The sequence below is a fragment of the Pelmatolapia mariae genome, unplaced genomic scaffold (genome assembly GCF_036321145.2).
Source record: "Pelmatolapia mariae isolate MD_Pm_ZW unplaced genomic scaffold, Pm_UMD_F_2 NODE_ptg000341l+_length_34832_cov_1, whole genome shotgun sequence".
Taxonomy (NCBI): Eukaryota; Metazoa; Chordata; class Actinopteri; order Cichliformes; family Cichlidae; genus Pelmatolapia; species Pelmatolapia mariae.
The window spans coordinates 6,875-33,812 of NW_027052030.1; the positions used below are offsets into that span (position 1 = coordinate 6,875).

At 40.1% G+C, this 26,938-nt stretch overlaps 2 protein-coding genes across 2 annotated transcripts; one reads left to right on the top strand and one right to left on the bottom strand.

Annotated features, from left to right (window-relative positions):
- Positions 1-767: 767 nt before the first annotated feature.
- Positions 768-4,881, bottom strand: LOC134623010 (26S proteasome non-ATPase regulatory subunit 14). Its single transcript, XM_063468257.2, has 11 exons — positions 4,771-4,881; positions 3,927-3,989; positions 3,601-3,672; positions 3,385-3,504; positions 3,150-3,220; positions 2,789-2,939; positions 2,525-2,632; positions 1,902-1,976; positions 1,693-1,818; positions 1,515-1,577; positions 768-1,377 (listed from the first exon to the last, which is right to left on the bottom strand). The coding sequence occupies exons 2-11, from the start codon at positions 3,972-3,974 to the stop codon at positions 1,279-1,281; spliced, it is 933 nt and encodes a 310-aa protein (XP_063324327.1). The 5' UTR covers positions 3,975-3,989; positions 4,771-4,881; the 3' UTR covers positions 768-1,278.
- Positions 4,882-8,963: 4,082 nt separating this feature from the next.
- LOC134623011 (RNA-binding motif, single-stranded-interacting protein 1-like) lies at positions 8,964-25,345 on the top strand. The gene is made up of 14 exons (XM_063468258.1): positions 8,964-9,458; positions 11,399-11,538; positions 14,143-14,201; positions 15,216-15,307; positions 16,277-16,434; positions 17,126-17,205; positions 17,339-17,439; positions 17,702-17,751; positions 17,852-17,942; positions 19,405-19,455; positions 20,251-20,352; positions 20,951-21,019; positions 21,278-21,352; positions 23,312-25,345. The coding sequence occupies exons 1-13, from the start codon at positions 9,408-9,410 to the stop codon at positions 21,344-21,346; spliced, it is 1,113 nt and encodes a 370-aa protein (XP_063324328.1). The 5' UTR covers positions 8,964-9,407; the 3' UTR covers positions 21,347-21,352; positions 23,312-25,345.
- Positions 25,346-26,938: the final 1,593 nt, after the last annotated feature.

Here is a 26,938-nt window from a genome sequence, read left to right on the forward strand (position 1 = left end):
TCAGTTTTAGGTTAAAATGATTAAAAATAAAATCACAGGGTGCAGGTAGAATCACAGGGGGGCATTCGTCTAAAATCCTGGTAAAATTTGCAGCCACTTCAGAGGTTAGATAGCGCCTCCTCACAGTTCGCACCGAGGTCTCCCGCTGAATAAAACCGGTGATGTTAAAAAACACACAGTAGTGGTCAGAGACAGCTAAGTCAACAACAGAGGACACACTGGTGGACAGCCCATGGGTGATGACCAGGTCCAGAGTGTGTCCTCTGTTGTGAGTCGGCTGCGTGACGTGCTGGGTAAAATCCATACAGTGAAGAATGTTTAAGAATTCTTTTGATGTAGGGTCAGAAGGATTATCTATGTGCAGATTAAAATCACCGGTTAGAATTATCATTTTATATTTTGAATGTATGTTTGTTAAAAATTCTGAGAATTCCTTGATAAAAGCAGCACTGTCTTTAGGTGGTCTATAAACTGTGACAGATAAAACTGGAGGGCTGCTGAAAACAATAGCGTGGAATTCGAAAGTGGTAAAATGATCAAATAAAATTTGTTTGGTGGGTGAGTGTGTTATTGGTTAAAGATGCAGTCCCACCACCTCTCTTACCACTTCTAAAGGAAAAAGAGAAATGAAAATTTGGTGGGGAGGCCTCAGTGAGAACAACTGGTGCATCCGAACCCAGCCATGTTTCAGTTAAAAATAAACAATCAAGTTTATTATCTAAAATTAAATCATTAATAATAAAAGACTTGTTCAACAGAGAGCGAACATTTAAAAGTGCCATACTAATTGAGACTGGTGGATTTTTGACAGTAGAGTTCAATGAATGCTGAGATTTTTGAAGAGGCCGGAGGTTATTAATGTTTTTGGAGTTACTGGATTTATGATAATTGTGTTGCTCTCTGATTATATCTGATTAGATTATATCAACTATAAAACCTAATCTGACATTTCTGGTTCTTTCCAATAAATAGTCGGGTATGTTTTTGCTTATTCACAAGTGGGCACTTTTTGCGTCGCATCATCTGACAGGTTACTGTTCTCATATTTGTAAAATTGTATTGGATTAAGCTTTTCCAAGTGCCCTGCGTTAATTAAACTAGATTTCTCCCTGTGGTGCATTTGCTGTGGTTCAACTTCCCTCAGAAACTGTTAACAAGTTCAGTTCACTACAAGTCAGTCCAGACACAAGCACAGGAATTACTGTCATACATACATTTATTTTATATAAAAGAAAACAAGGGTTGTAATATTAACAGTTATACACACACACAGCCCAATCACTGGAAAACTACTGTATCCAACATGGCAGCTAGGCACTGAACAATGTTGGATGTCATTAAAACATCTACGTGCTCCTCCAAGTGCCTCTTGGGATCCTGTAGATTAAATAACAAAAATTTTAAAAAATTAAAAAGATGAAAAACGTCAACCACAGGGTCAAGATTTTCAGATCCTTTTTGAGAATTCCCTGGTTTCAATAAAGTTTATAATAAATACATAAATAAAAATCTACCTGTTTTCCAACATTCTTGATTGCCAGCTGCTCGGGGGTCATTTTGTCCTCTTCTTCAACGGCCTGAGGTGGAAATATGACAGTATGTCAGTATTGTGGAACAGCATGGTAAAAAAATAATAAAAATAAAATAAAATAAACATTATCTGCTGCTGAATTACACTATTTCAAGTCGTACCTTATTGTAGTTCTTAGCCAGCTCCAGCATTTCTTTGACGATGGTCTCATTGTGCTTGCAGTGCTCGCTGTAGTCCTGCAGGGTCAGACCCTCCATCCAGCTCTTCTTATGCAAGTTCAGCAGCATCTGAATAAGAAAAGTCATGTTTAATATGTTCTATCACAAATTTAAAAAAGCAATAACTCTTTAATAGGTTGTGAGACTCAAACCTTCTGCTCCAGCTCATTTTTCCTGTAATTGATGGTGATGGAGTAGTAGTGTCTGTTGAGTCCGTGAATCAGGGCCTGAAAACACAAGAAACATCAAGTTTAGCATTTTTTTCCTTTTTGGATAATGTCAACAAACATTGCACAAAAAAAACCCTAACACTGGATTTGTTTTGAATTTTTTTTTTAAATCCTCTTTAGATCTTTTACACTGATTTAGTTTCAATACAATGGCTGGAAATGAAGTGTGATGAATGGTGGGGCGCACAGCTGTTCCTGTTCTTCACGTCTCGCTGAATGCAACCTTACTAATGCCAACTGCCTCAGGTATATGCTGTTATGCAACGATTTAACTGCATGTAAATAAAGTTAAATGAATTGTGTTTGTTCATGTTATAACAAGCTGATTGTTGAGGCTAACTGAACACTAACAACAAAACATCAAACAGCTGATGTTATATGCAAATATTCAAAGAAAACTCTGAACATAATTTTATGGAGAAGCATGAGTGACTATTACTTTGCATATGATGTTCAGAAACTGGAGATAACAATACACTTTGCTACCATCTGTTAGGAGATTTTAAGAAAAAACCCATGTTCTAAGAACAAAAACAGCAGGTTACCTGGATTGAAGGCTTGTTCAGATGACCCAGGTTGGATGTGGTTTGTCTTGGTTCATGACCCAACACCATCATGTTGGCATTGATCAATCTGAAGGCATCAATAACAACCTGAAGATGACAGTGGAGGAAAAAAACGTTTCACAATTAAACGATCATCATCACTAATTCATTATGAATTCTCACTTAATAACTAATCTTGTGCACTGCAATTGAAATAATAGAGGCTGATTAGAGGGTTTCTCCTTGGTACCCACTCATCCCTACCTTCCCTTTGACGCTCTGAATTGGATCAACGACCACTGCGACAGCTCGCTCTGACAGAGCCTCAAAGCTCTGCTGTGTGTTGATGTCCACACCAGATAACCAACAACCAAACCCAGGGTGACTGTGGTACCATCCCACCACCATCTCTGGTCTGTTAAACAGCACAGGAAGAGGACAGCAGACATATGTGAATATGATTTTAGAGACATTTAATGTAAATTTTTTCATGAAAACTTTTCATTTTCTCTTCTAAGCCTTCACTTTATGCATCAGTTACTAGCTAAGCAGGTATTTGATCAAACTGTCCTTTTGAAAATGCGTTTTTATTCATTTTATACAGTCTCAAGTATTAGCGTGTTACCTGCCGGTCTGCTTTAGCATGTCCAACATCTTGGCCTGAAACACAGGATCCACTGCTTCGACACTCACACCCTGTGAGGCACAAAATTGTGATTTTGTGAAAAAGTATAAAGTCAACATTAATCATCACAAATATATTTCAAAATTGGTCATATCATGATACAAACAAGGTGTTTATTATCCAACTGTGCACTCCTTGGTAATCTAGAGGAGGAGAGTGGGACAAATGAACTTACTGTTCCTGACTGCGGCATGGCAAACACATCAATCACTCGCACTGTGTAGTCATCAACAAATTCTCCCAGCATCAATCCCATGACCTCCATGGGTACACCAGCACGCCCATGTTTCAACATCTGAGGAATAGCATGAAAAGTCATCGAGATGGGTTTTTTTATGGACATCATATATTTACCATATTTACTGCTGATGATGTGGTGCAGAGGTGTTACCTTGAGTAGGGCAAGGGAGGAGATGTACACCTGCTCTGCTGTGTCCACAGCAGGTGCATCTGTTGGGGGGCCCTGAGGAGGCGGGGAAGTGTTTTTTTATTAGTTCAGGCTTTTGTAAGACAGTAGCAGCTTTTACTAATCACCACAATCCAGGTATCAGTTAGAATTTTAGAGCATACAATGTGCATATGCATTATATTTTTTTTCTGGTAATATTTATTTAATGGCAGTAACCATCTGATAAAACCTGCAGCACACAAGCACTCGCCTTTAGCCGGTGTTTTTTCTATGTAATGTAGTTATACTGTTGGTTATCTTTATGTTACCTGGCCAAGACCTGGCATTCCACCTCCGAGCCTAAGCAGCCGGTCCATACTGAGATGTGTTAACTGAAAAACAGAAAACAAACAACAACAAAAAAAAAACTTTGTTAAACTCGTGACCAGGACATGGTTTGTGACGATACAGAGTTATATGTAATAGTCCCTTGAGTCCACATTTATTCAAAGCAAACTTATAAAGATCAGATTTTACTCTGTTTGGACAATCTCCAAATTGATAAGATTACCCTATATATTATTTAAAATTATATTTAACTGCTAACATTAAAATAAATGTACCTTATACATATTTTATTTTAATATTTAGGTTATATTTTGTTTTTATGAGATTAGACGTTATGTATACAGTGTACGTAGGCCTAACGAGTAAACTTGAGTAGAAAATTCGGACTATTTCTAAGCTCTGTGTGCAGAAAATGAGCTAAACTGCACCGTCAGTAACACAAAAAAATGCATTAATTAATCAAATATCCATATTCCGTAGAAAGGCTAATGACAGTTAGCTCCAATGTGCTAATTCACCCATAATCGTCAAACGCAATACGGCAACATCATAAGCCTGATAAAACACTATCGGCTCCTATGTTTTAGTTAATGTATCATTACATGCCTGTGGCTGATGACTATAGTTTTAGCTTGTTTACTGCTTTAAGCTGCTTTTAGCTCAGTTCACGGACACAATTAGCGTGATGCTAGCGCTAGCCTGTTTGTGCTAACTTAGCCTGCACCGTTTAGTACAAGAAAATGATTAACAAATTGTTTACAGTAATCCCCTTTCATCAGATTTAATGACTTCTGTGAGCTGTGTTGAACGTCTGCCTCCACTTACCTGCTGTCAGACCTGTGTGGTATTCAGAAGAGTTTGTTTTTCTGGTCGTAGCCGAAACAAACCACCCGGCTACAATGAATCAGCCAGAATCGTCTTTTTTCCACAGAGTAACTGTCGCGCTAATGACGTATATTGGTGGAGCCCAATGACTGTAGAAAACCGTTTTCTACAGTCATTGGTGGAGCCCGACTGGCATTTGCAACATTGAGACACTAGTGGGAGCCACAGTTATGTATGTGGAGTCATTTAGGACAACAAATCGATTATGTACAGAATTCGACAACAACAACAACAAGGATAAGAAGAACCAGATTTATACCAAATTTCTTTATAATTTATTATTTGTATTAACGTTTCTGTTAATCTAACCAGTTGAATTATGGCTATTTATATATCAGCTCATCTTTCTGTCAATATATACAGATTTTTGAAGTCATTTACATACCCTCATCATGGACATGACTGTCATGTTAATTTTGGACAACTCGGCCCTTGTGTATGCTGTATAGGTTTCCAGGGAGGAATGATTGTACAGGTTACACATTTAGTGACCCAAGAAACAATAATTGGGTGTACAGGCTTGAATTTATTTTGTATTTTCTCTAAGTCACACAGGGTCAGATATAAACATACACATCAACTTATATTAAAATGTCTATTAACAAGCAGCACCTTGACCAGATGCTTTTGCAAGCCATCAAGTCAATCCAAACTAACAGTAACCAAGTTCGAACTGTCTCACTGTTTTTGATGTGATTTGATTTGAGGTGGAGTGGAAGAATTTGGAGGTAGCCCTTCATTATTATTCTTCCATCCATTTTGTGCAATTTATCACTGACAGCAAAACAGCCCCAGAGCATGACACTACAACCACCATGCTTGACAGTCAGTCCAATTTTTTTTTAGTTTGAAAGCCTCACCTTCACTCCTCAGTACCTACATACCTCTTGTCACTGTGACCAAGTAGCTCAGTCTTTATCTCATCTGACTAAAAGGCGTTTTGTTAGCTTTAGATTTTTTGGAGCAGGGGCTTCTTTCTCTCTCTCAGTCCATGGCCATGTAAAACTAGCTTCACTGTGGACAGTGACGCTGGTTTTCCAGCAGTTTTCAGTTAATAGAAGGCGTGAGCCTTGGTTTCTGAACATCCTAACCAATTTACTGTCATCTGAGGGTGAAAGTTTCTTTTTCCAGAACTTGCCAAAGTGGCGACACATCCAAATTACTGATGATCCTGGAATCTGCAGCTGTTTACAAATGGCCCAAGAGACCTTCACAACTTGTGTAACTCTAGAATTCTCTTTCTTAGATCTTCACTGAGATCCTTGGATGTTCCCATTGTTCTAAGTGTTGATCAATCCAGTGAGTGCTGTCAAACAAATCCTTTTTATGTATTTTCTAAATGTAATGAATCTAACCAGTTGCCACCTCTAGCCCTCACATCAGTATCATTTCTATGGAAAACAGTGGTGTATAAAGTAAATAGTATTTTTATATAAAGGCTGAAGACTGCTGTGATGTTTTCATGGTTTCTCCTTTTTCAGCAATCAAGCATTTCATTGCTCCCAAAGGAGCCGCAAACGCTGAGCCAAACCACACCATTACTGGAGTTGTGAAAAAGCTTTTCTGTTTGTTTCCTGTATTCTAGCCAGACAGGAGCCAGTTCTACAGAACAACTCGTATGATCTCACCCAGCACCGTTACTAGCCACACTGCGACACTAGACGCGTCAGCTGCCACGCTGATGGCGCCAAGGGGGTATTTCAAATTCCCTAATTCTTTGGTGGATGTGGACAGAGCAGATAATCATCTACATTCCTCAGTCCCTCCCTCTTTAAACCCTCAGGACCCCCTGCTACATCAACACAGTTCAATACACTCAGCAGTCTTAACCAGGATGTGCTTCCTTATGATGGGTTTCTCTGACCTTTGGGATCCAGGGCTAAATTAGTAGGGCATACATTATTAACTTTGCCTCAAAAGTACATTGTTTCAAGGCTTTCTGCTGGCTTATTGTTTGTTATAGTTTTAATACATACAGTCATTATTCTACCAAAAATGATGATAGAGTCAAAACAGGGAGAGAAGAAATTCTTAAAACATCTGGAGGAGTTATTCAGAAAACTAAAAATAAATTCTATGGAACAATCGACCTACTGGATATTTTAATTATTTATAAAGAAGAGCTTTAAAAAAAAAAAAGTAGAATTAAAACAAACAAACAAACAAACAAACAAACAGATGCTCCATACACAGATTTGACTCATCTACATTTGAATCTTTTGTGAAACCTCATCTGTCACCAGCACATTGGATGTATTGGGTTTATTAATCAAACATAGCCTAACTTCATAAAAACAAGTGCACAAACACATTTATGAAAACAAATGGTGCAGCTGACTGTTCAGATAGGAATGATTGGACTTTTCAAGTCACATCGGAAGTGGCTTGTAACTCAAAACCAGCATGAAACCTTAATCCTACCAGCAGAGGAAATAAGGAAGAGAAATTTGATGCTTTAAGAGCTTCCCTGCACCCTGATGGGATTTGGATTTAGAGCTGCTTTATAAATCTCCAGCAGGACTTGCAGCAGGATGACTACTAGAGGCAGGCACTGCTTTGAGCCTACATTTGTATGTGAATGTAAAATGAGTGTAATTAGATCAAAGTAAAAAAAGGTAAAATAGGTGCTCTAAAAGTTAGAACCAACACATCCACGGCCACATCTACATGTGTGTGGTCTCTGACACCATTTCCTCCTTTGTACATGTGTGAAAACCTCTTGATAATGGTTCAGCTTGGGCTTGGGCTTGTATACCATCATTTTCCTATTATCCCTTCATAATAATAATAATAATAATAATAATAATAATAATAATAATAATAATAATAATAATAATAATAATAATAATAAAACAAAGGCAGAAACGATGCTGAAAATATAGCAGTTTCCTTCTTTAGAAACCCCCCAAAAAGAGCATCATACCGTTTTTCTATGTGTTTATTAATTATTATTATTATTATTTATTCATTTTCTGTAGCAGCTTGTTTCTTTTCTACACTGAAATCCTCTGCATCATTTGCACAGGTGAAAAACTCAAACTCAGTCCTGAAAAGATTCTGATGACCTGCACACTGCTGTGGACTCGTTTTCTTACACAATTAAGGCAATGCACTGTGGTAAATGTGGTCATGTACTTACTATTTATGTCAAACTAGACTACCATGACTGTAAATTGACCCATATCCAGAAGCAATGTCTTGATGCATTCTCAATCATCCAGGAAAGTAAATCTCCAGAAGTTGATTCTGTTCATCTGGACGTAGCGTCACTCATGTGACGAAACGTTTCTCCCACGTCCTCCTACGTCCAGATGAACAGAATCAACTTTTGGAGATACAGAAGCAATGTGTTGCTGTGTGGATGTGAAGTTTATTTGCCCAATAAATAAAAGATTTCTTTACTCAAAATTTCAGATTTCTGTACAGACTTTTTTAGGTTTTTGTTTTTAAATGTTATTTTTTGTTTTATAATAAAATTCTCGGCCTTAGAAGTAGGAGACGGGGGCGGGACTTTTTAAGCGCTTGGTCTTTAAATTAAGTCTTCAATACACAGTGAAGCCGCTGATGAGAATCTAGAAAGGTACAGTTCCTGTTTTCCCATCATTCAGTGAAGTGGTTAGTGTTAAAACGCACTTTTACGAAGGGTTCATGAACTCATCAATCTCGTAAAGCCGTTCAATTAAAAAAAAAAAATTCTTCTTCTACCTCATAATTATGTGACATCAAGTACACGAAGCCTTCCAGAAAACATCAATAGCATTTTTTTTATGTTTTTTGAATTCAATATTTGTTCTGTGTTCATGCCTCCGTCCCACATTGTGCGGTTTACAGGGGAACTGTGACCTCGTCTGTGGGCCGGTGGCGGCTGCTTATATTTCACTGCATCCTGACTTCTGTGACATGTACTAGCCTATGTTGGACGGGGTGTGTGTGTCGGGGGGAGGCGGGGGGAAGGGTACAAAGAGGAAGAGGGTGTGTGTGTACGACTCTGTGTGTGTGGTTTCAGGAGGTGGGGGTGAAGAATGCTTGGTATGTGCGGACGACGACAACATGAAAGGCGGCGAGGGTTGAGCCCAAACTGATTGTGCTTCCCAAAATCAAACCCAAACCCGCTTTGTGTCTGAATTTCGACCGAGCCTCAGACACCACACGTCTGTTTATCGCAATAAGCAAGCGTCCGCTGCGAGTTTTTAGGTGGCGGCAACGCAGTTTATTTGATGTCAAACACCCTGCAGAGGCGGAGATGGTTTAGTCTGTAGTAGGTGGGACTGCCGAGCGGTCTGCAGCAGGACGTCGTAGATCAATGAACCGGACCGGAGGGCTGGTCCATCGCCTGGTGTGCATCTGACTGTATAGATGTAACAGTGTACTTATGCGGGACCGAGACTTCTTTTTTAAAGTGTCCAGCAGCCGTTCATGATGCGGATGTTATAAAGCGACTGGCTATTTGATAGGCTCCTGAACCCCGCTCGGATTTCGTCTCTATAGTGGCTCTCATCTGTGCGATTTTTCCTTTTCTTTTTTTTTTTCCTTTTTTTCTGGGGGGGAGGAAGTAAAATCCATCTGTAACCTCCAGGATGATCTTTGCAAACACGGGCAACCCGCCGAAGACAGCCAATCGTAAGCAGGTAGGCCAAAGACACACACATACACACATTGGGTTTTTCCCCCTTCTTCCTACTTTTTTTTTAAAATCACACTTTGAGGGGAAAAATGGGGTGAATAATAGCACATGACATTGGAAAGCCATTTCAGGATTTACATGCATTCACGCCACATTCTGGTAATATTAATAATAATTAAACCCCGTTTGGAAAACAGATCATCTGCTCTCAGCACTTGTCAAAAGGGGAAACCTAATAAGATGAAGAGATTAAAAAAAAAAAAAGATAAAATCCGAGCCGATCTGTAGCTGTACAACCGATACTTTAATTATTACGTCCGTATAACCTTGCTGGCCAACTCTGGTCAATGTGCATGACGGTTGTAGTCCATTTTATAGGTTAATGCATTCTGGTTGGATCCAGAGAGGGAGAGAGAGAGAGCTGGGATGAATGTCAGTGTGCTGGGGTGAACTATGCAGCCTGCCTGCCTGCATTCTTCTTTTTGACCTCTCAGGTGAAGAGAAAAGGCTGGTCTGAATGAAGGCCGTGCCCCTGTGCTTTTCCATCTGAAGATGGAAGATGGAAGGAGAGAGGCGGCGGGTGTTTAACCTCTGCCGCTGACGGAAATGTGAACCCTGCTTCAGATAAGGTGGAGCGAGGGTTCAATTTTCTTGTAATATATATTCATCGGAAGGTACTGTACGTTACTTTGAGGACGGGGATGTGAATCCGATCTCCTATGAATCCCTTCAGGGGAAGAATGAGTCTTCAGTGTAGGTGTTTAATCAGCTATAAGAGGGCCCTGCGTGTAAAATATACCATAGCTGCCCTCTAATGGAGAAGCTTTGATGGGCTTTTTTTTTTTTTAGCTTTAAGTTAAGCTTTGTAATTGCACACCAACAAAAGTGTAAGGCCTCTACTTGAACACACAAGAGACCTAACAGATGTTCCTGCCACAGGAATCAGGTCTTCATGTGTGAAAGAATAATACCTGCTATGAACATTTAGCCATAGTTGGCCATGTTTGGCCCATGTGCACAGTTTTGGCTCCTAAAATGTGGATTGTATTTCGGTTGTGGACAGATGGTGTTATTTTGCCACGCTTTGTCTTTGATCTGATCTGGAGAGGGTTGCGGTGGCTGGTGGGGGGATTTTAATGAATGAGTAAAGGGAAGGAAATGCTTTGCAGGGCAGTGGTGTGGTTTGGTGTACAAGTAAGAAAAAAAAATGGAAGTGTCTGTCTGATGTCAGACCCAAAGGCCCACCTACAAGAATGCAAAAGAATGCACAGGAAAGGGCAAAATTGTTTTTTTTTTTTTTTTACAGCTATGGGGTTAAAGGCCAAACCTTTTACTCAGTTTAAGAAAAGGTAGAGAATTCAAGGAGTTCCTCTGTGACCCTAAGTCAGATAAGCGAGTTAAGAACACGCATGCATGGATGGAAATATGTAAACGTACAAAATTATTATAAGAACATATTCAAGATGTATTCTGCTTTTAGGCTGCTGTCCCTTTAAATAATGTAATTTGTTTGATTGCTTAATTATAGGTACCTATATGCACAACTGGGTAGTTAATTAGTAACATTTGTTAATATTTGTTGAGTTTTCTGTGATCGGCATCACTGCAAACTCAACAAATGTTTAGCATGCCTTATTCTTTAAAATGAATGTGAGTGGCATACAAGCAAATAACCTAAAAACAGCTCAAAGTTGGCCAATCCTTGAGTCCTTCTTCTGCTACCACCAGACCTGTTGTGGTCTCAGGTGTGTCTCGCTGAAATGCAGCTCTTTAGTGAGCAGTGCTTATTGATGTTAGACGAGTACTGCATGGACTAGTGCAGACAGCGTTTTCCCTGTGTGTTTGTCACACAGATGAAATGTTCTTGTGATCACGCTTGACCTGGGTTTAAATTAGATTATCCAGCTCCCGTACATTTCCTAACAGTGTGTTTCCTGTGTGCAGTCCTACCCCATGACTCCGTCCAGTCCCAGCAGCAACAGCAGCAGCAGCACAGGCCTGGAGCAGCTCAGCAAAACTAACCTTTACATCCGTGGCCTGCCTCCTGCCACGACAGACCTGGACCTGATCAAACTCTGTCACCAGTGAGTTCGTGCGCATATACGCTTATGGCTGTGCAAACTAATGTTTTGTCACTTATTGTACTTTGCAAATGAAAAGGGGTTGAATAGTAGCTCTAAAAAAGGACAGCAACAGTTTCTAAAAATACATTTTAATTGAAAGAATATATGACAAATTCAGGCTCAGATAATGGCCCAGAAAAGGCAAAATATAAGTAGTTTATGGTAGCTCTAAAATAACTCACAAAATTGAAAATTATTTATTAATTTTTTTATGTAAGGGATTTCTTATGGTACTTCAGTGGTTCACCAGGTCGATAAGCCCCACACACTGGGAATCACTGATCCACAGGTTATTGAAGTCCTGCTATCGACCCTTGAGTGTTTTCGCCATGATCGTCCTGGTGTTTAAATTTGCAGCATTAATTTGATCTTTTGTTCAGTGTAATCAGAAACTAGCAGTTGTGACCATAAATGTATCAGGAACATGTTAACCGAGGTCACAGTCCAGGGGTTTCTATCCGCCCAAAGTTATTTTGGAACCACAAGAGTCGTCCCCTGCTGGCTGTTAAAGACAATCCAAAGTAATTCCACCTTAGATTCACTTTTCACGGCTAGAAGCTAGCTCCATTGTTCAAGAGCTGTCCTCCATATTGGACATCAAAAGGGAAAAAAATTATATTCCCCAAACATTTCGTAAGTAGTTGCTTTCTTGTACTACAAGAAAAATCCTTTTGCGCTTGCTTTGGTCACTAGCAGTAGCTTGTCTGCAAACACTTGTTAACTACTAGCCAAGTAGTAAACCCTGAAAAAGTGCAACACAAACTGGAAAAGAATAATGTTCGCCTACCCGAGACATTTCAAAAGGCGCATTTTTCACAGTTCTACTGCCATTTTTAGAGTAGTTGGCCAGTGTTGGTAGACAAGCTAGCTGGGTTCATGCAGACTACAGCATTCTGCTAGCAACCAAAAACCATCACAACAAAGTTTTTGCCAATCGGTCAGGGAATCCATTTTTCCCAAGAAATGGATGGTTGTCAGATGGTCACAGACCGGTCTTTAGCCCTGTGTATCTGGGGTTTTATTCACTTAACTTTACATTGTCGGCATGATTGTCACACGTCCAAAAATGGCAGATAAGTTGACATCTCATGGCTGTAAAATCTCAATACTTTCTATGGTCAGGGTCAGCTTGTCTTAGGACAAAGAACAGAAAATAGAAAGCTAACATCTGTACCAGCACAGCATGAAATTGTTACATTTAAGGTTTTTAAAGCTAATAAGTAAGAATTTAAGAGTGGACATGAGACATATTTTGTTCTTTTGGGCAGAATATATATTTATTTTCAATTCATCACATTGTAGTAAGCTAAGCAGATTAACAGATAGAGTTAGCCATCAAACACCACCTGTGTTGTGTGGACTCCTGCTTCGATATTACGGCTTTTACAAGAGGTGAACATATTTGGACAAGATGGTTGGATTTTTGCTACTCAGTGCTTGGTAACAGGAATATTTCATTCACCATATATTCAGCACACTTCTTAAAACTTTCTCCAAAAGGCACCAACACTACAAACACCCGTCACAGTCATTGTCGTTGGATAGTAATTAGTTTAAGTAAAGCCTAGCAGTCTGCCTGTTATTGCATAATTTTAAGTCTGAATGCAATATAAAGAGGTGAGTTATGATTTCTTGTTATTATTTTGTGTATAACTGGTTTCCTACACAATAAGAAGAGACCGTTCCTGAATATGCTAAATAAATAGCGTAAGTGGTTTAATAGTTACTGAAATTAAAGTAAATATTACACTCTTAAAAAGTCTGTTTGCTGTTTGATGCCAAAAAATCAATGCAGACATGCAAAAACCAATGCTGGTTTAACCGTAGTGTCCACATAAAAGGTGCCAACCACCATAAATCTAAACAGGCACATATAGAAAAGTCACAGCTCATCTTTGGTATGCAAAGCAGATTGCGAAACCCTCATTTAACGCAACTGGTGAGAATGCCTTATATGTGCTGATAGTATAGGACGCCAGTCTAAGTGGTTAATGTGGTGGGTTGCCATAATTAGTGCTGTTTTGTCCAATCTTTTTCCTTCTGATTCACGAGCAAATGGAAAAGGACGTCCACTCATGTAACCCGCAGCAGCAACAGCAGCTGTTTGTGTCATGTTTGCTTGTGTTTTGTTCGTGTTCCCAGTGGTGTTTGGCAGCACAAAGCAGAAATGAAAGTGCTTTTCATAGCAACAAGGTCTGAATGGTGATGTAAGCTAGGCATTCAGTGTGTATGGCGCGCGGGTAGAGAAGCTCACAGTTTGTGTCAGAGTTCAACTTGAGTGGAAAGTCAGAGATAAAGCAAAGCCTGAAACATGTAAACTGAAACCAGTTACACATTGTGTGGTTCTTTTAAAATGAACTGTCTCTATATTTAATCGTCCTGTGAACTTTTCTTTTCTTTAACCTCACTGTAAAGTTGAATGAAAGCTCTCCATGTAGAGATTTCTCTGGAAACAAATCCAGAGAAATCTGGATCTGGAAATCTTAAATAATACACAATGAGAACAGTCTCAGTTGTTGATTCATCGTTGTCTTTAACAGTAGTCTACATCTTTTGTGCACGCAGGTATGGAAAGATTCAGTCTGCAAAGGCAATCCTGGACAAGACAACTAACAAGTGTAAAGGTCAGTGAGATCAATAAGTTCTAGCTGCCAAAATATACTAACAGTTCAACTTTAAATTAAGTACAGAGAGTCACCTAACACGTGAACACTGTTGAATTTCCACACCTATAAATCAGTGATGACCTGAAGCCAACTGTGAATACGCCCGGTTTATAATTTTGTCACACAACGTGTGCTGTTGTTTTGCTTTGCAGGTGAAAGTGTAGATTGATTGGTAAAATCTTCATTGCATTTTAACACTATGAAGACAGAAGTGTGATAAGTATCACAGAGGTTTCACCGAGTCTCCGCAAATAGATTTAACAGATTTTTACACTTTATGGAAATAAATGGAAAACAGTGCATAATGGCTGGCTATATAATAAGAAAGCAGATGGTAAGATTCAATGCACTGTTAAAAAATACGGAAAAACTTTCTTCATTTTAAAATGCAGAACATACTGTACTGCATTTTTATAGATCTTTTTCACACTGTTGGAATGCTCTAGAAAATGGTGAAAAGGCATGCATAGAATGTGGGTGAGACATAGATACCGGTTTAAAGGAATAGTACAGCATTTTGATTTCAATACTACAGAAAGGTGGCTGAAAACCAAAGGTTTTGCCCAGATAAACAGGATACAATGCATTAATTATATCCTGCTCATTCTGAAGAGGTCCTGGTAGACGGTTATCTTTTTATCTTTCAACAAAGCCAAGTATAGTTTTCAGTGTTTATTCTTAGCCGAGCTTACCCGCTCAAGGATCTTAGTGTTATCGAGCTTCTGGTCTAACTCTGGGGAAGGAAATGAATAAGCAGACTTCCCAAAGCAATTCCTTTAAAAGATTTCCCACACATCTCAATTACAAGATTTCTTTTATGAGTCTTTCACGTATAAAATATGTTGTTATATTTACGAGAATAAGCAATTTTTATATATATATATATATATATATATATATATATATATTATCTCGGTAAGTGATGTTATCACTTACCAACTGCTGATGTAAATACTATTCTGCAAACTCCAGGTTACGGCTTTGTGGACTTTGACAGCCCAGCGGCTGCTTTAAAAGCAGTCCATGCTCTGAAAACCAGCGGCATACAGGCCCAGATGGCCAAGGTGAGTTTGGTACATGCACATGTGCGTGTCTGTGCATATTTGTTATGCTTGCGAACATCTCTTTTGGGTTGTGCTTTTTTTCTTCCTTTTTTTTTTTAATGCGTGCACGCTTGTGTCCAGTGTGTGTTGGGGAATGACATTAGACCGGTCACATGACCTCAGCTGACAAGCTGTTCTTCCCGTGACCCCATTTACTTTCACTGTAGAAACCAGATGTCACATCTCTCTGCCAAATAACCTGTCAGTCAGTGCAACACATTACCCACTATCCTTTATACACTATACAGAATTTTACCAGGAACTTTACTGCTATTGGGTATTTGCAGTTGCTATTTATACATAGTGATATCTGCAGCAGTGCTCTGTTATAGCAGCACTTTAAGCGTTGACGCATTCCCGAGCCTCTGTGGCCAATTGAAAGTAAAGCACACGAGGATATTTCTGCATAATATCTGTGATTTCTCTCATAGTGGGCAAACGTCTTCCAGTCCTTTCCCTTTCACATGCATGCTGGGTGTGATTGAATTCACGGGTGAGAGTTCACTGGTGTGCGGTGGCTCACTGGAGACCTGCATGTAGCTGCTTTGTTTGGAGCAAACATGGCTGAACGCAGTTTGTGTGTTGCGGTAGCTAGGCTACGCCGCTCTCCTGCTGTTTCTAGGGAAGACTGTGGAGGCGCTGAGCTGCTGCACAGTGCGGATGAAGTGTGTAACACTGTGTGTGTGTGTCTGTGTGTGCAGGAGAGCTTGTTTAACCAAATGTTCCTCTAGCCATTAACCACACTTTAGCTGATCTGCGCCCAGGCAAGTTTCATGCAGAGATTTTTTTGTTTTTTTTTTGTCATGCATTCATTTGTCAGTAGAGAAATGGCACAACACAGCCTTTGTGAGTGTTGATTTCATTTTATCGTGACATGATGCTAAAGCATTCAGTGCATTTCTTCTTTTCTGTCTCCTTCCACGCGAGCAGCAGCAGGAACAGGACCCCACAAATCTGTACATTTCCAACTTGCCTCTGTCTGTGGATGAGAAAGAGCTGGAGAACATGCTGCAGCCCTTTGGTCAGGTCGTCTCCACGCGGATCCTACGAGACTACAGCGGCAACAGCCGAGGTGTGGGCTTTGCCAGGTCTGTCACAGGAGACTCACAGAAAGAACATTCTTTTCTTTTTTTTCCCTGTTTGATCGGTATTAAAGGAGGTACAAAATAAACCTTCAGCAAACCTATGATGATAAATTGCGTTATGAAGTAGCAGTGGCACTGTGCAGCTCCTGTCCTAGCACAGCAATCTGTAACCTGCCTTCCTTTATTAGACATAGAATTAACAGTGCATTAGTTACTGTTACCGTTTGCTTTTGACATTGTGTAATACAATAGCTCACTTGAGGTACCATTTTATTGCAATGTAGAGCAAACAAGCCTGTGTTCTGCCCTCAGACTTATTAAATAGAGTCAGTTATGGCCCATTGTCTGTGTAAGACATGCTTTTGCATAACACTGCTGTCAGTAACAGCAAACACGACGCATACAGGCTGTGTTTGTGTTGTCTGTGTTCCTCCAGAAACTGGCGTTACAGTGCAAAACCCAAAGCAGTCATCGATAACTGGACATATAACCCTATACTGCCTCCTGTTTCACTTCACATATCTATGCCGGTTGTTGGCTATAAACCCTACAGAATGTAAATGGTCACAAAAATGAGAATCCGAGTTATTCCAGTCATGCCAGCATCACTGCGTTAAAGAAGATTTCACTTTAGATGATCTCTGTGTCACTTGATGATGAGTCTTTGTTGTTGTTTCATCCCCTCCTCCGTCAGGATGGACACAACAGAGCAGTGCAATGCAGTCATCTCCCACTTCAATGGGAAGTTTATCAAGACGGCTTCTGGAGCTCTGGGTAGGGAAGAGTTTCCCCTTTCTGGATACTTTCCCTCAGATGAAAACCGCAGAGGCGGTGATTTAAAATTGTTGAGTGATTGTTAACATGTCAGGGTTTTTGTTTTGTTTTTTTTCACATCCCTCCTCCCCAGCACCCTCTCAGCCCTTGCTGTGTAAGTTTGCTGACAGTCAAAGGAAGAAACATGCTCATGGCGGATTTGTTCCCAACGGACAGACAGCGGATCTCAGATTAGTACGTAATGTCATCTATCTTGCATGTATGCGACCTCGTTTTTATTACTGAGAATCAATCTTCTTCTAACAAGTCTATCAAGAATATTGTATGGGTCTGTTGAGCCATACCGTTGAAATGAAAGGGTAATTTCTCAAACATAGATAATTCACCTTTGAATCCACCAATTATGGTTTCATGGTGTTTTACTGTTACGCTAAAGTAGTAAGAACTAATAATTCAATTATGTAATTCTACCTTTTTGTCTGGTTTTGTCATTTAGGGGGCAATGACTCTCACTTATGACCCCTCCTCAGCAGCTATACAGAACGGGTAAGTTGCACTCTGGTTATAACAGTTCATGCCCTCATTTCACACTTTACTAGCCTCATAATTCCCAAGCTTTGTTGTAAAATACTGTCTTGTTTCCTAGGTACTATGCTTCTCCTTATCCAGTCACCAACAGGATAATGACTGTGCAGCCCACAATGCCTCCCTACATGTCTCCAGTCTCTGCTTACCAGGTACTGCACAATATCCCTTTAATGGGCCAAGAAAATCCTTTCTAAGAGCTGAACCGCTTTCTCGATACTTGTCCGCTCCTCTGTATTCCACATTTGAGGTTACAGTGTGTGGGCTGGTGGGTCTTTTTGCTTGTATATGCAACTTACACTGGCAGCCTAGTCACTGTGTACCCCACCTCTTGCTCAATGCTTGCCGGGATAGGCTCCACCCCTCCAACCCCCACATCCTAAATCAGTTAAGATGGATGGATGAATGTAATTTTCCTGGGCTGCCTCAGACGTTGGAAGCTCCATGTGGTTTTACTTTTTTTTTTTAATGTGTGAACAGAGCTCGTGGTATCTGACAGTAAGCTTAGGAGTTCGTTGGAATAAACTCATCATTTGAGCAGGCACAGTCATCATCTCTGAGTCACGGTTTCTCTGAATTCTCACGTCTTCCTTCCTGTTGCCAAAGAGTTTTAATGAATGACATTCTGTGTGGAAATACCTCAAACCACTGAAAAGGTCTGTCACTTGCACAGGAGGGATAAATTTAAGTTTTGATTTGGGTTTATTTTTTTTTTCACCAGCCGTCTGCCAGATGGTTGCAGATAAATTCACTTCAGAGTTTTAAGACCTGTGTAGTAGATACTCGGATCACGTGAGGAGTTAATTATGAACTCCAATAGATTCTTAACCTGTTTCCAAGAAAGCAATGCTTTTACATTTGCAACACTATGATCTTCTACTGCCAGAGCTTTCCTGTATATTGTCCATACCAAATTTAAGTGATAACTGTTTAACATCTAACAGGCTTACATTTACAGTTGAACGAGGAAGGCAGCTGATTACAACAACAAATCAGCTTAAGCTTATAAAAAACTATAAAAACAAATATTTTTAAAAAAGGGTTTTTGGGAAAAGAGCAGTTCATCAGAAGTAGGGTGGACCTCACCCAGGCTGTTAGTACGGCATATGAACTCCTTAATGGAGATGATTAGGCTCAGTACTGAAGGCAGAACTGGAGTTATGAAGCCACTGGTGTGCTTAGTGCCACACCAAGAGAAGCAACCAGGCTTTTACTTAAAAAGATGATGGCTTTGGATATTACTGGGGCTCTTATATCTGAACAGGAGTGTGCTGTCTTTATGATGATAGATGGCGTTTATGCTGATTCGCCTGTGGCTTGTGATTCAGACTGTTAGAATCATTCAATTTCTATCCTAGTATGCATCCTAGTTTCTTTGTCATATGTATTAATTCTTAGAGTGGTAGATGTTCATATTAAAAATGGCCAAAGGTTCAAATGATCCATTACTTTTGAACTGTAAATTGTGCAGAGCTACTCTTATACAGTCCACAAATAAAACTACTGAGGTGGAGATGAGATAAATTTTTTTGCATTTGTAAATGGGCGACACGTTTTGCTGCTTTCATCCTCTTTCTTTGCATCTGTCTCTCATTCTGTCTCTCCCGTCATTAGGTGCAGAGTCATTCTTGGGTGGCACATCAACCATACATCATGCAACACCCGGTAAGGCAGCTGCAGCCGCGGCTTTATACACTGTGTCGTGTTCTGTGCACAGGAAATGGGTGTGTGGTGCCACTGCAGCTAAACTTCTGAGCTCATAGCCGCTCACAGTGTCACTTTATTCCCCCTGTTCTGCTGATGCAGTCAAGTCCAGCTACAAAACTTCCCCAAACACATGAGAAGGCCAGAGGCTGAGACAAGTTCTGGGAAATAGCCGCTGCATGCTTTAAGTGTGTGTTGGACTGTGTATGAAAGAGAAATGGAACAACTAAAGAGGCTTCCAGCCACTGCCCCCCCCCCCTTCTCCCGCTTTCTGGATCCAGCAGGAAATGCCTGAAGCAGAGACAGTCTTGTGACTCTTTGACTCTTCCAACAGATGGTTTCCAGTGGAACAAGTGTCTCTGCTGATCTGCCCCCTCCCCCATTTTTTTTGTTAGGAAATGGTCCGTTCCCTGAGGGCATCATGTTTAAAGCAATACTCCATCTGAAAACTGGCTAGAGCTGGCAACACCACACCTTCTGCATAATTTACTAGCATAGAAGACAATGTTCTGAATGTGCAGCGTTTTCTTTTGACCTGAAACTACTACACCGTCACAGTTAGTGTTACGGACGTGTTTCAAAAGCCAGTCCTTTTCCCCAGCTCGCTGGCCTGTGCTGACCTGCATATATGTCAGAAAGCAACACTTGTTATTTTTGTAGCAATCACTGCCTTCCCTGTGTGGTGCTGCTGTTTTTATCAAAATGTCTTGACTCATGTGACGTGTGCTACAAAACTGAGCCACTTTGTGTTTTCAGGCCTCTGTGATGTCGCCCTCTGTGGATCCCTCCATGTCACTGCACCCAACAGCCATGATTACTCAGCAGATGGGCCAGCTGTCATTGGGAAACACTGGAGCGGTGAGTGGAATTCTGGGATATCTTCCATCTCTCATGCACACACACACAGCACTAATCAAATGAAATCTGTGCTACCATTAAACAGCACACTAGCAGCAATTCTGATTATGATTGCAACACTGTGCGCAGATATCTGTGAATTGGCAAGATGAAATCTTTATTTTTGGTTATTACCAGCTGTAGTATAGCTGGTAATTGCACCTTGTGAGTGTGTGTGTGTGTCATTATTGCAAATAAGGTCATGTTAATTTAAAAAAAGGGCCTTTGGCACACTTTTATTATTGAGCCTGAGCCAGAAGACACTTTATTTTTTTTGCGCTTTAAGGAAGTTAAATTCATTCATATGTGACAGATGTTTTGGGTTCTTAGAACTGCATCTGCATATCCCCAGATGCAGTTATAAGAACATAACATGAGCATCTAACTGCTACAGTTACAGGAGGTTTTTTTGTCAACCAAACTTTGACATTCTCCTTTGGATCAACGTTGTCATCCTGAAAATGCTGTGCACATAAAGTTGAGTCGCCTAACTGTCTTTCAGTCATCTCCATATGTAATATACTATTAAATTATTTTCTTTTTTTGTCTCATCTTTCAGTATATTCCAGCAAACCCAGGTGTCCAGGGAGCTTACATGCCTCAGTATCCCCCCATGCAGGCAGCACCGGTAGGTTTATTCTATCTTTATCATATTCAACTTTTCATTTAAAATGTTCAGCTTCTGCCTTCAAGGTGGGATACGTCTTAAAACAATAAACCGCTTAAACAAAATTGCAGCAGCTAGTCCAGTGGTCTTTCCTTCATAAGGGCCTGGGTTGTTTTTGAAGTGCTTGTCCTCTAAAACTATCAATTATCTCAATGCACACACAGCGAGGATGGTTATTATCAGATTCTAAATGAGAGATGCTGATGTTTTGCTTTTCAGGAAAATGGCACGCCGCAGCAAGTGGATTCCTCCAACAACTCGTCCCCTTACAGTCAACTCAGCAAGTAGATGCAGGTATGCTTTGGTTTCCCAACATAAATCTCAACAACTTTAGTGTTTACTTCAGCAGCTTCACTGACACGTAACAGTCAAGTGGACAACCTAATAAAGCCCCGGGACGAATTTCTGTAATGATACAAAACTTTTGAGGAGAAACCTTTGTGTGAATGCAAAGTACTGTAAATGTTTATATAAGCTACTCTGTTACAGTTGTCTCTTTTATTAAGTTAAGAGTTGGGCCTCACTCGGCTGCCTGAGTGCACACATAACATCTGAGCAAAGGCATGTTGAGTCAAGCCCTACTGACTTATTTACCACAAGGACAAAAACATACTGAAAATGTAGATTACAGACTCGTGGGAAAGTATATGTCTGAGTTCAAATCGTTAATTTAGTCGGTTGTGATTGTTATGTCTGCTATGCTCCATTTAACCTTCGACTGTTGTGTTTGTGCGACGCTATGGTTTAGCTAGCAATGGGCCACCCTGAACTTCTGTAGTCATTAATTGCATCCGGACGGCTTTCAGGATTGTTGTTCAAATCTTAAGTGTGTTTATAGATATACACCGGCCACTTCATTAGTTATACCTTGCCTGTACCAGGTTTGACCCCCTTGTGTCTTCAGAGCTGCCTTGAGTCTTTGCGGCACAGATTCAACAGGGTGCTGGAAACATCCCTCAGAATTTTTGGTTCCATATTGACAGGATACCATCACAGCCAGTTTCTTCACTTTTGTCATCTTCACATGGAAATAAGTTGACTGCAGATGACATTTGAGTACAGTCAGCTTATTTATGTTATTGGCCAATTACCGTATTTTTCGGGCCATAAGGCACACTGTCGATGAACGGGTCTGTTTTCATTAATAAGGCACACCGGATTATAAGGCGCATTAAGCGAAACAAAATCAGATAAGTCAGACTTTACTCAAATCATTCTTCTTGCTTCCTCCACTTCCGTACCATTGATTCATTAATGTTGAATTCTCTCACAGCTGCTCTATTCTCATGTTGTTGCAGTATATTAATGACTAACCTCTTATTGTGGATGGATTATCTCAGTTGTTCTCCTGACTGAAGTTTGGTCCGTTTACAGCATCCTGCCATGCGATTGCATTTGTCCCTAACCATCGGGAACCCTCACGTTAACTTTTATAGAGTGGAAAAAGTTAGCGTTCATCCTCCAGCTTCACTGTGTATGTTATGCTAACATAGCTGTGTTGCTAGCGATCACGTAGCACATCATTGTATACCAGCTAGCCCAACTTCATTAACCCTACAAAAGTCACTGCTGTTTAGTTTTCTGTCTTCATTTATGTTGGAAGTGATAGCAGAGCTGTACTTTTTAATTCTTTCAGCAATCTCTCAGTCAGAACATGCTATATCATGTTTAGGTGGAAACTAGCGAGCTAACTTCCTGCTAATTTCTAACTCCGTTAAATTTAATCAATTCTGGTTTTATGGATGCCTGGATGTTAAACTTAATTGTTACACCCGGTAAAGCAGAAACGCTGATCATTTTATTAAAGATGATAGAATTTAGAGGGTTTTTAACTCTCAGTGATGCCGCAGTGTTCGTTTGACTTTGAGACCTGACGCGAACGGAGTTTTGGACCCAGATTACTCCGCGAGGCTCCTGACTACTACAATCCATCAAGCGGCGTGGCTTCGTAGCTTACCAAGGACGTACTAAAACATTTTTTGACAGATTTTTGAGCACCGTGTACCACATAAAATCGGTTCGAGGTCAGTAAGCACAACCAGAATTCATACATAAGGCGCACCGGATTATAAGGTGCACTGTCGATTTTTGCGAAAATTAAAGGATTTTAAGTGCGCCTTATAGTGCGGAAAATACGGTAGATATTTGCGTTAAGGAGCAGCTGACCTGTAGCAGTTGAGTGTACTTTTTGTGGCCCCTGTTTAGTAAAAAATCAAGTTTTATATCCCTGTTTCTGCTTTCTTTGTCTTTCAGGCCACATTCCTGGTTTGTGAGCCAGTTGGCAGGTGGGAAGTTGCTGATGACATCACAGGAATAACAGTCTCCGTCTGCTGATTGGACCAGAAACATGAACTTTTTTTTTTTTTTTTGCACAGCCCCAACATTTGTAGTTGAAAATGAGGACAGTGTAAACAGACTCAAGCAGCCAGCGAGTCACGGGGGGGAAAAGGAGAAGAAAAAAAAAAAGAAAAAGAAAAACCAAGATTTATTTTGATAAAAAAAAAAATACAAAATGCTGTTCTTGTTTTCCTCTTTTTCAAGGATTCTCAAACACTTGCCAGATGACCCCCGTACCTCCCTCCATCCCCACCTGTGCCCATTCACCCTCACCTTCCCCATTCAAGTACGATGTGGTAATAAATGCATGAGATGGAGATATCACTCCCCCCCTCCTACTCCCATCAAGGTTTCTATGATTTGATAGTTCCTTTATTCGTGGTATATGGACAAAAACCTTGCAGACCTCGTTTGCACTGAATTTTGAAGTTTTAAAATAACTTCACTTTGGTTTTCGACTTTGCCACAGCTCAGAAAACTGCACTCGACAGTTGATACGAGTGACCATTTCATTAGGAATTTACTATTGGAAAAGGTGCCTTCCTTACGCGATATCGAACATTCTCCAACCTTGTTTCATCAAAACTTGATCAGGTGTCACATTTCTTATCGGACTGAGCAAAACGGTGTGTGTGGAATCACGAGGCTTTCCATTGAGCGTTGCGCTATCTAGTCGTCTGGTAGCAATAAAGAAAACGAGAGTCCCGCGGCAATACTGAGAAATGAGAACGGTGACAAACTCAGAGCAAGGAAAATCCTTATATTCTTCTTTCCTTTTTTACAAAAAAAATAAATAAATAAACAAAATGACAACAAATTCATGACATGATTTGAAACGAGAGCTGTACTTTTATGAAATTGCATGTATCTCACCCAGGCGGCATTGTTTTTGGGAGGGTTTTTGTTTCTCTTGTGGTCACTTTGACCCGTAATCTACCTCATGGTTCTGCTAGCGTCCGCTGGGGTGGTGGGGTTTGCAGGTAAAGCCCCTTTTCACCAGGGTGGACAAAAGGGGAACAGAAGCCACGCTCAGGAGCTGGCTAAACAGGACTTCTAACATTTTTCTCCCACATGCAGCATTACACTTTCTGATCTTCAAAAAGGCAACATTGTGCTTTATTTTTTATTTTCCATCCGTATTTGTCATTGCTTCTGTTCCGGGTTTTCTTTTTCTAGACATTACGAGTGCTTTTCAGGTGCGATGCTCCCCCTTTTCGAAAGCAAGACAAATGCCGGCTTCTCTGTAAAGTAGATGGCTTAGTGTGTGCTTGAAACATATGAAATGCAGGCAACATGAATTTGCTGCATTCTTCTGCCTCTGACTTCTATTTTCCCTCTTCAAAATTAATATTACGATTTTGGTTACTCTCCATTTAACAATGTAGATCTCAAACTATTTGGATGAGTGGGGGGAAAAAACCCAAATCTTGCCTTGCCTTGTGCAAAACAAAATATATGCAACAATCATGGATGGAATACTTAAAAAATAAAATAAAAACTGCGGTATTTCATTAATCTTAGATGGATGGTGAAATCACACGGCTGATGGCCTGTGTTTCTTAAGAATGCGATGTGTAAATTATATACGTTCAGGGCCAAAAGTGAACAGTTTTATTGTGTTCTTAGCTTTTCTTCTTGACATTTACGATGTATTACCTCTACACCACTCTGAGACAAGAGAAATGGTAAAAGATGTATGGTCATCGTTCATCTGCCCACAATCAATAGTAAGCATTAAATGCTCAACGTAGAAAAATACAGCCAGGCCTTACCTGAGTGTACTTTCCCTTACTGAACATTTGTTGCTGGAAAAAAAAATGTAAAAATGAAAAAAAAAAGAGAAAAAAAAATCATTGCTTTCACCTACCACCTTCTGCTGATTCTCAAGTTTCCCCTTGCTCTTTCCTTGGAACAAAACCAGTGCTGAATAAAATGCTCTTTTCTTTTTCAGACGTGACTCCGGTCTCTTTAATTGACTGACAGACTTTATGCATTAGTTCATGTCTCTGTACTTTACTGTACTTTGGGGCTAGCTAACTGGACTTTTTAGGTATGTTACACTCACAAGGTTTCCTTAATTGCCACATTTGAGTTACTGACGAGCACTGTGCTTGATAAGTAAGTAGATTATCATAATAAATAGAAATTGGTACAACATAATGCCTTGGGACCAGAATCAGCCTGGGAAAAACTAGGATGGCTTTGGAAATAAAAGATAGAGGGCATAAATTCTGGAGTTTTATCTGTATTTTTATAGGTTTTATAGCTTTTCTTGCTGATAAATAGCTTCCCCGCAGCCATCATACCACACAGCTAAATGTAGTTAAGTAATAGATAAAGAATTAAATGACAGAAAAGTTCTTGTTCTTCATTTTCTACTATAGAAATTTAGCTTAAAGAAAAAAAGGAAATACTTTATCAATCAGCAAAAACGTTTACGTTTTATAAAAGTGAGCTACCAGAACCTTTTCCTCTAGTTTTACACATTTATCATGTAGAAAAACTGAGACGTGCTGTTGAGATTGCACTTCTTTTTCCTACATAAAGATATCTCAGAGATTAAATGTGTAGTTAAATGTCTTTAACTACGTTGTATGTGGCTCTCGATGTAAAATGAGTTTGACATCCCTGGTGTAGACTGGACTCAAACCCTTGAGTGGAGGCTGTTCCAATTATCTGCCAGCAGAGGGTGCTGAGAGCCAAAGCTGTCCAGCATATTTGAATCCAGAGATCATTTTTGAAGGACTGTAAGTCTGCTCTTATCTATGTAACTTATACTGGATCAAATTAGCAACAAGTGCGACATGTGTGCTCGCACCCCAGCCCTTTCCTGCACTATTTCGGGCACACAGGCTTTGTAGTTTCACTCATGTGCCGGATCTCCCTTCTTAAGCTCTGACATAGCACAGCTGATCCCAGGGACATAAAGGCACCATGCGTGCATCTCTTACCAGTTGAAGGGATCAAAAGCACTCGGGGTGCAAGATTAGCCATCATCCCCACACCTCTCCGACCCCCACACCAGGAATATACATACATACATACATACATGTAGTTCATGCACACTCTCATGTCAATCAAATGCTTATTGTAAGGGAATCAGACCTTTGAACGTCACATACAAGACAAATCCCTCTCTCTCATTCTCCACAGCTGAGAGGACACATGGCACTGATCCCTTGGGAAAGACCAAGGTCAGAGTTGGGGCATAGACACAGAGAGGACTCCTACAGTACTTGTTTTCATGCATTTAGTGAAATACGCATGTATCCAAAAAGTGAGATGCAATCAGGCTGAAAAAGCCTGGTAAAGACTCCAATCCAGACCACTAGAGAGCGTCGGAAAATGTGTAGGAGGTCATATATTTGTTATATCTTTTAAAGTTTTATATTTTCTCTTGCTGATAAAGACCTTCCCCATTGCCATTCAAAAAAAAGTAATTAAGTAATAGATAAATAGTAACAATAAAAACACAGGCGGCATTTTCTGTCAATTAGTCTGGCTAGTGAGCCACCAGAACTTTATATATAAATCATTCTATAT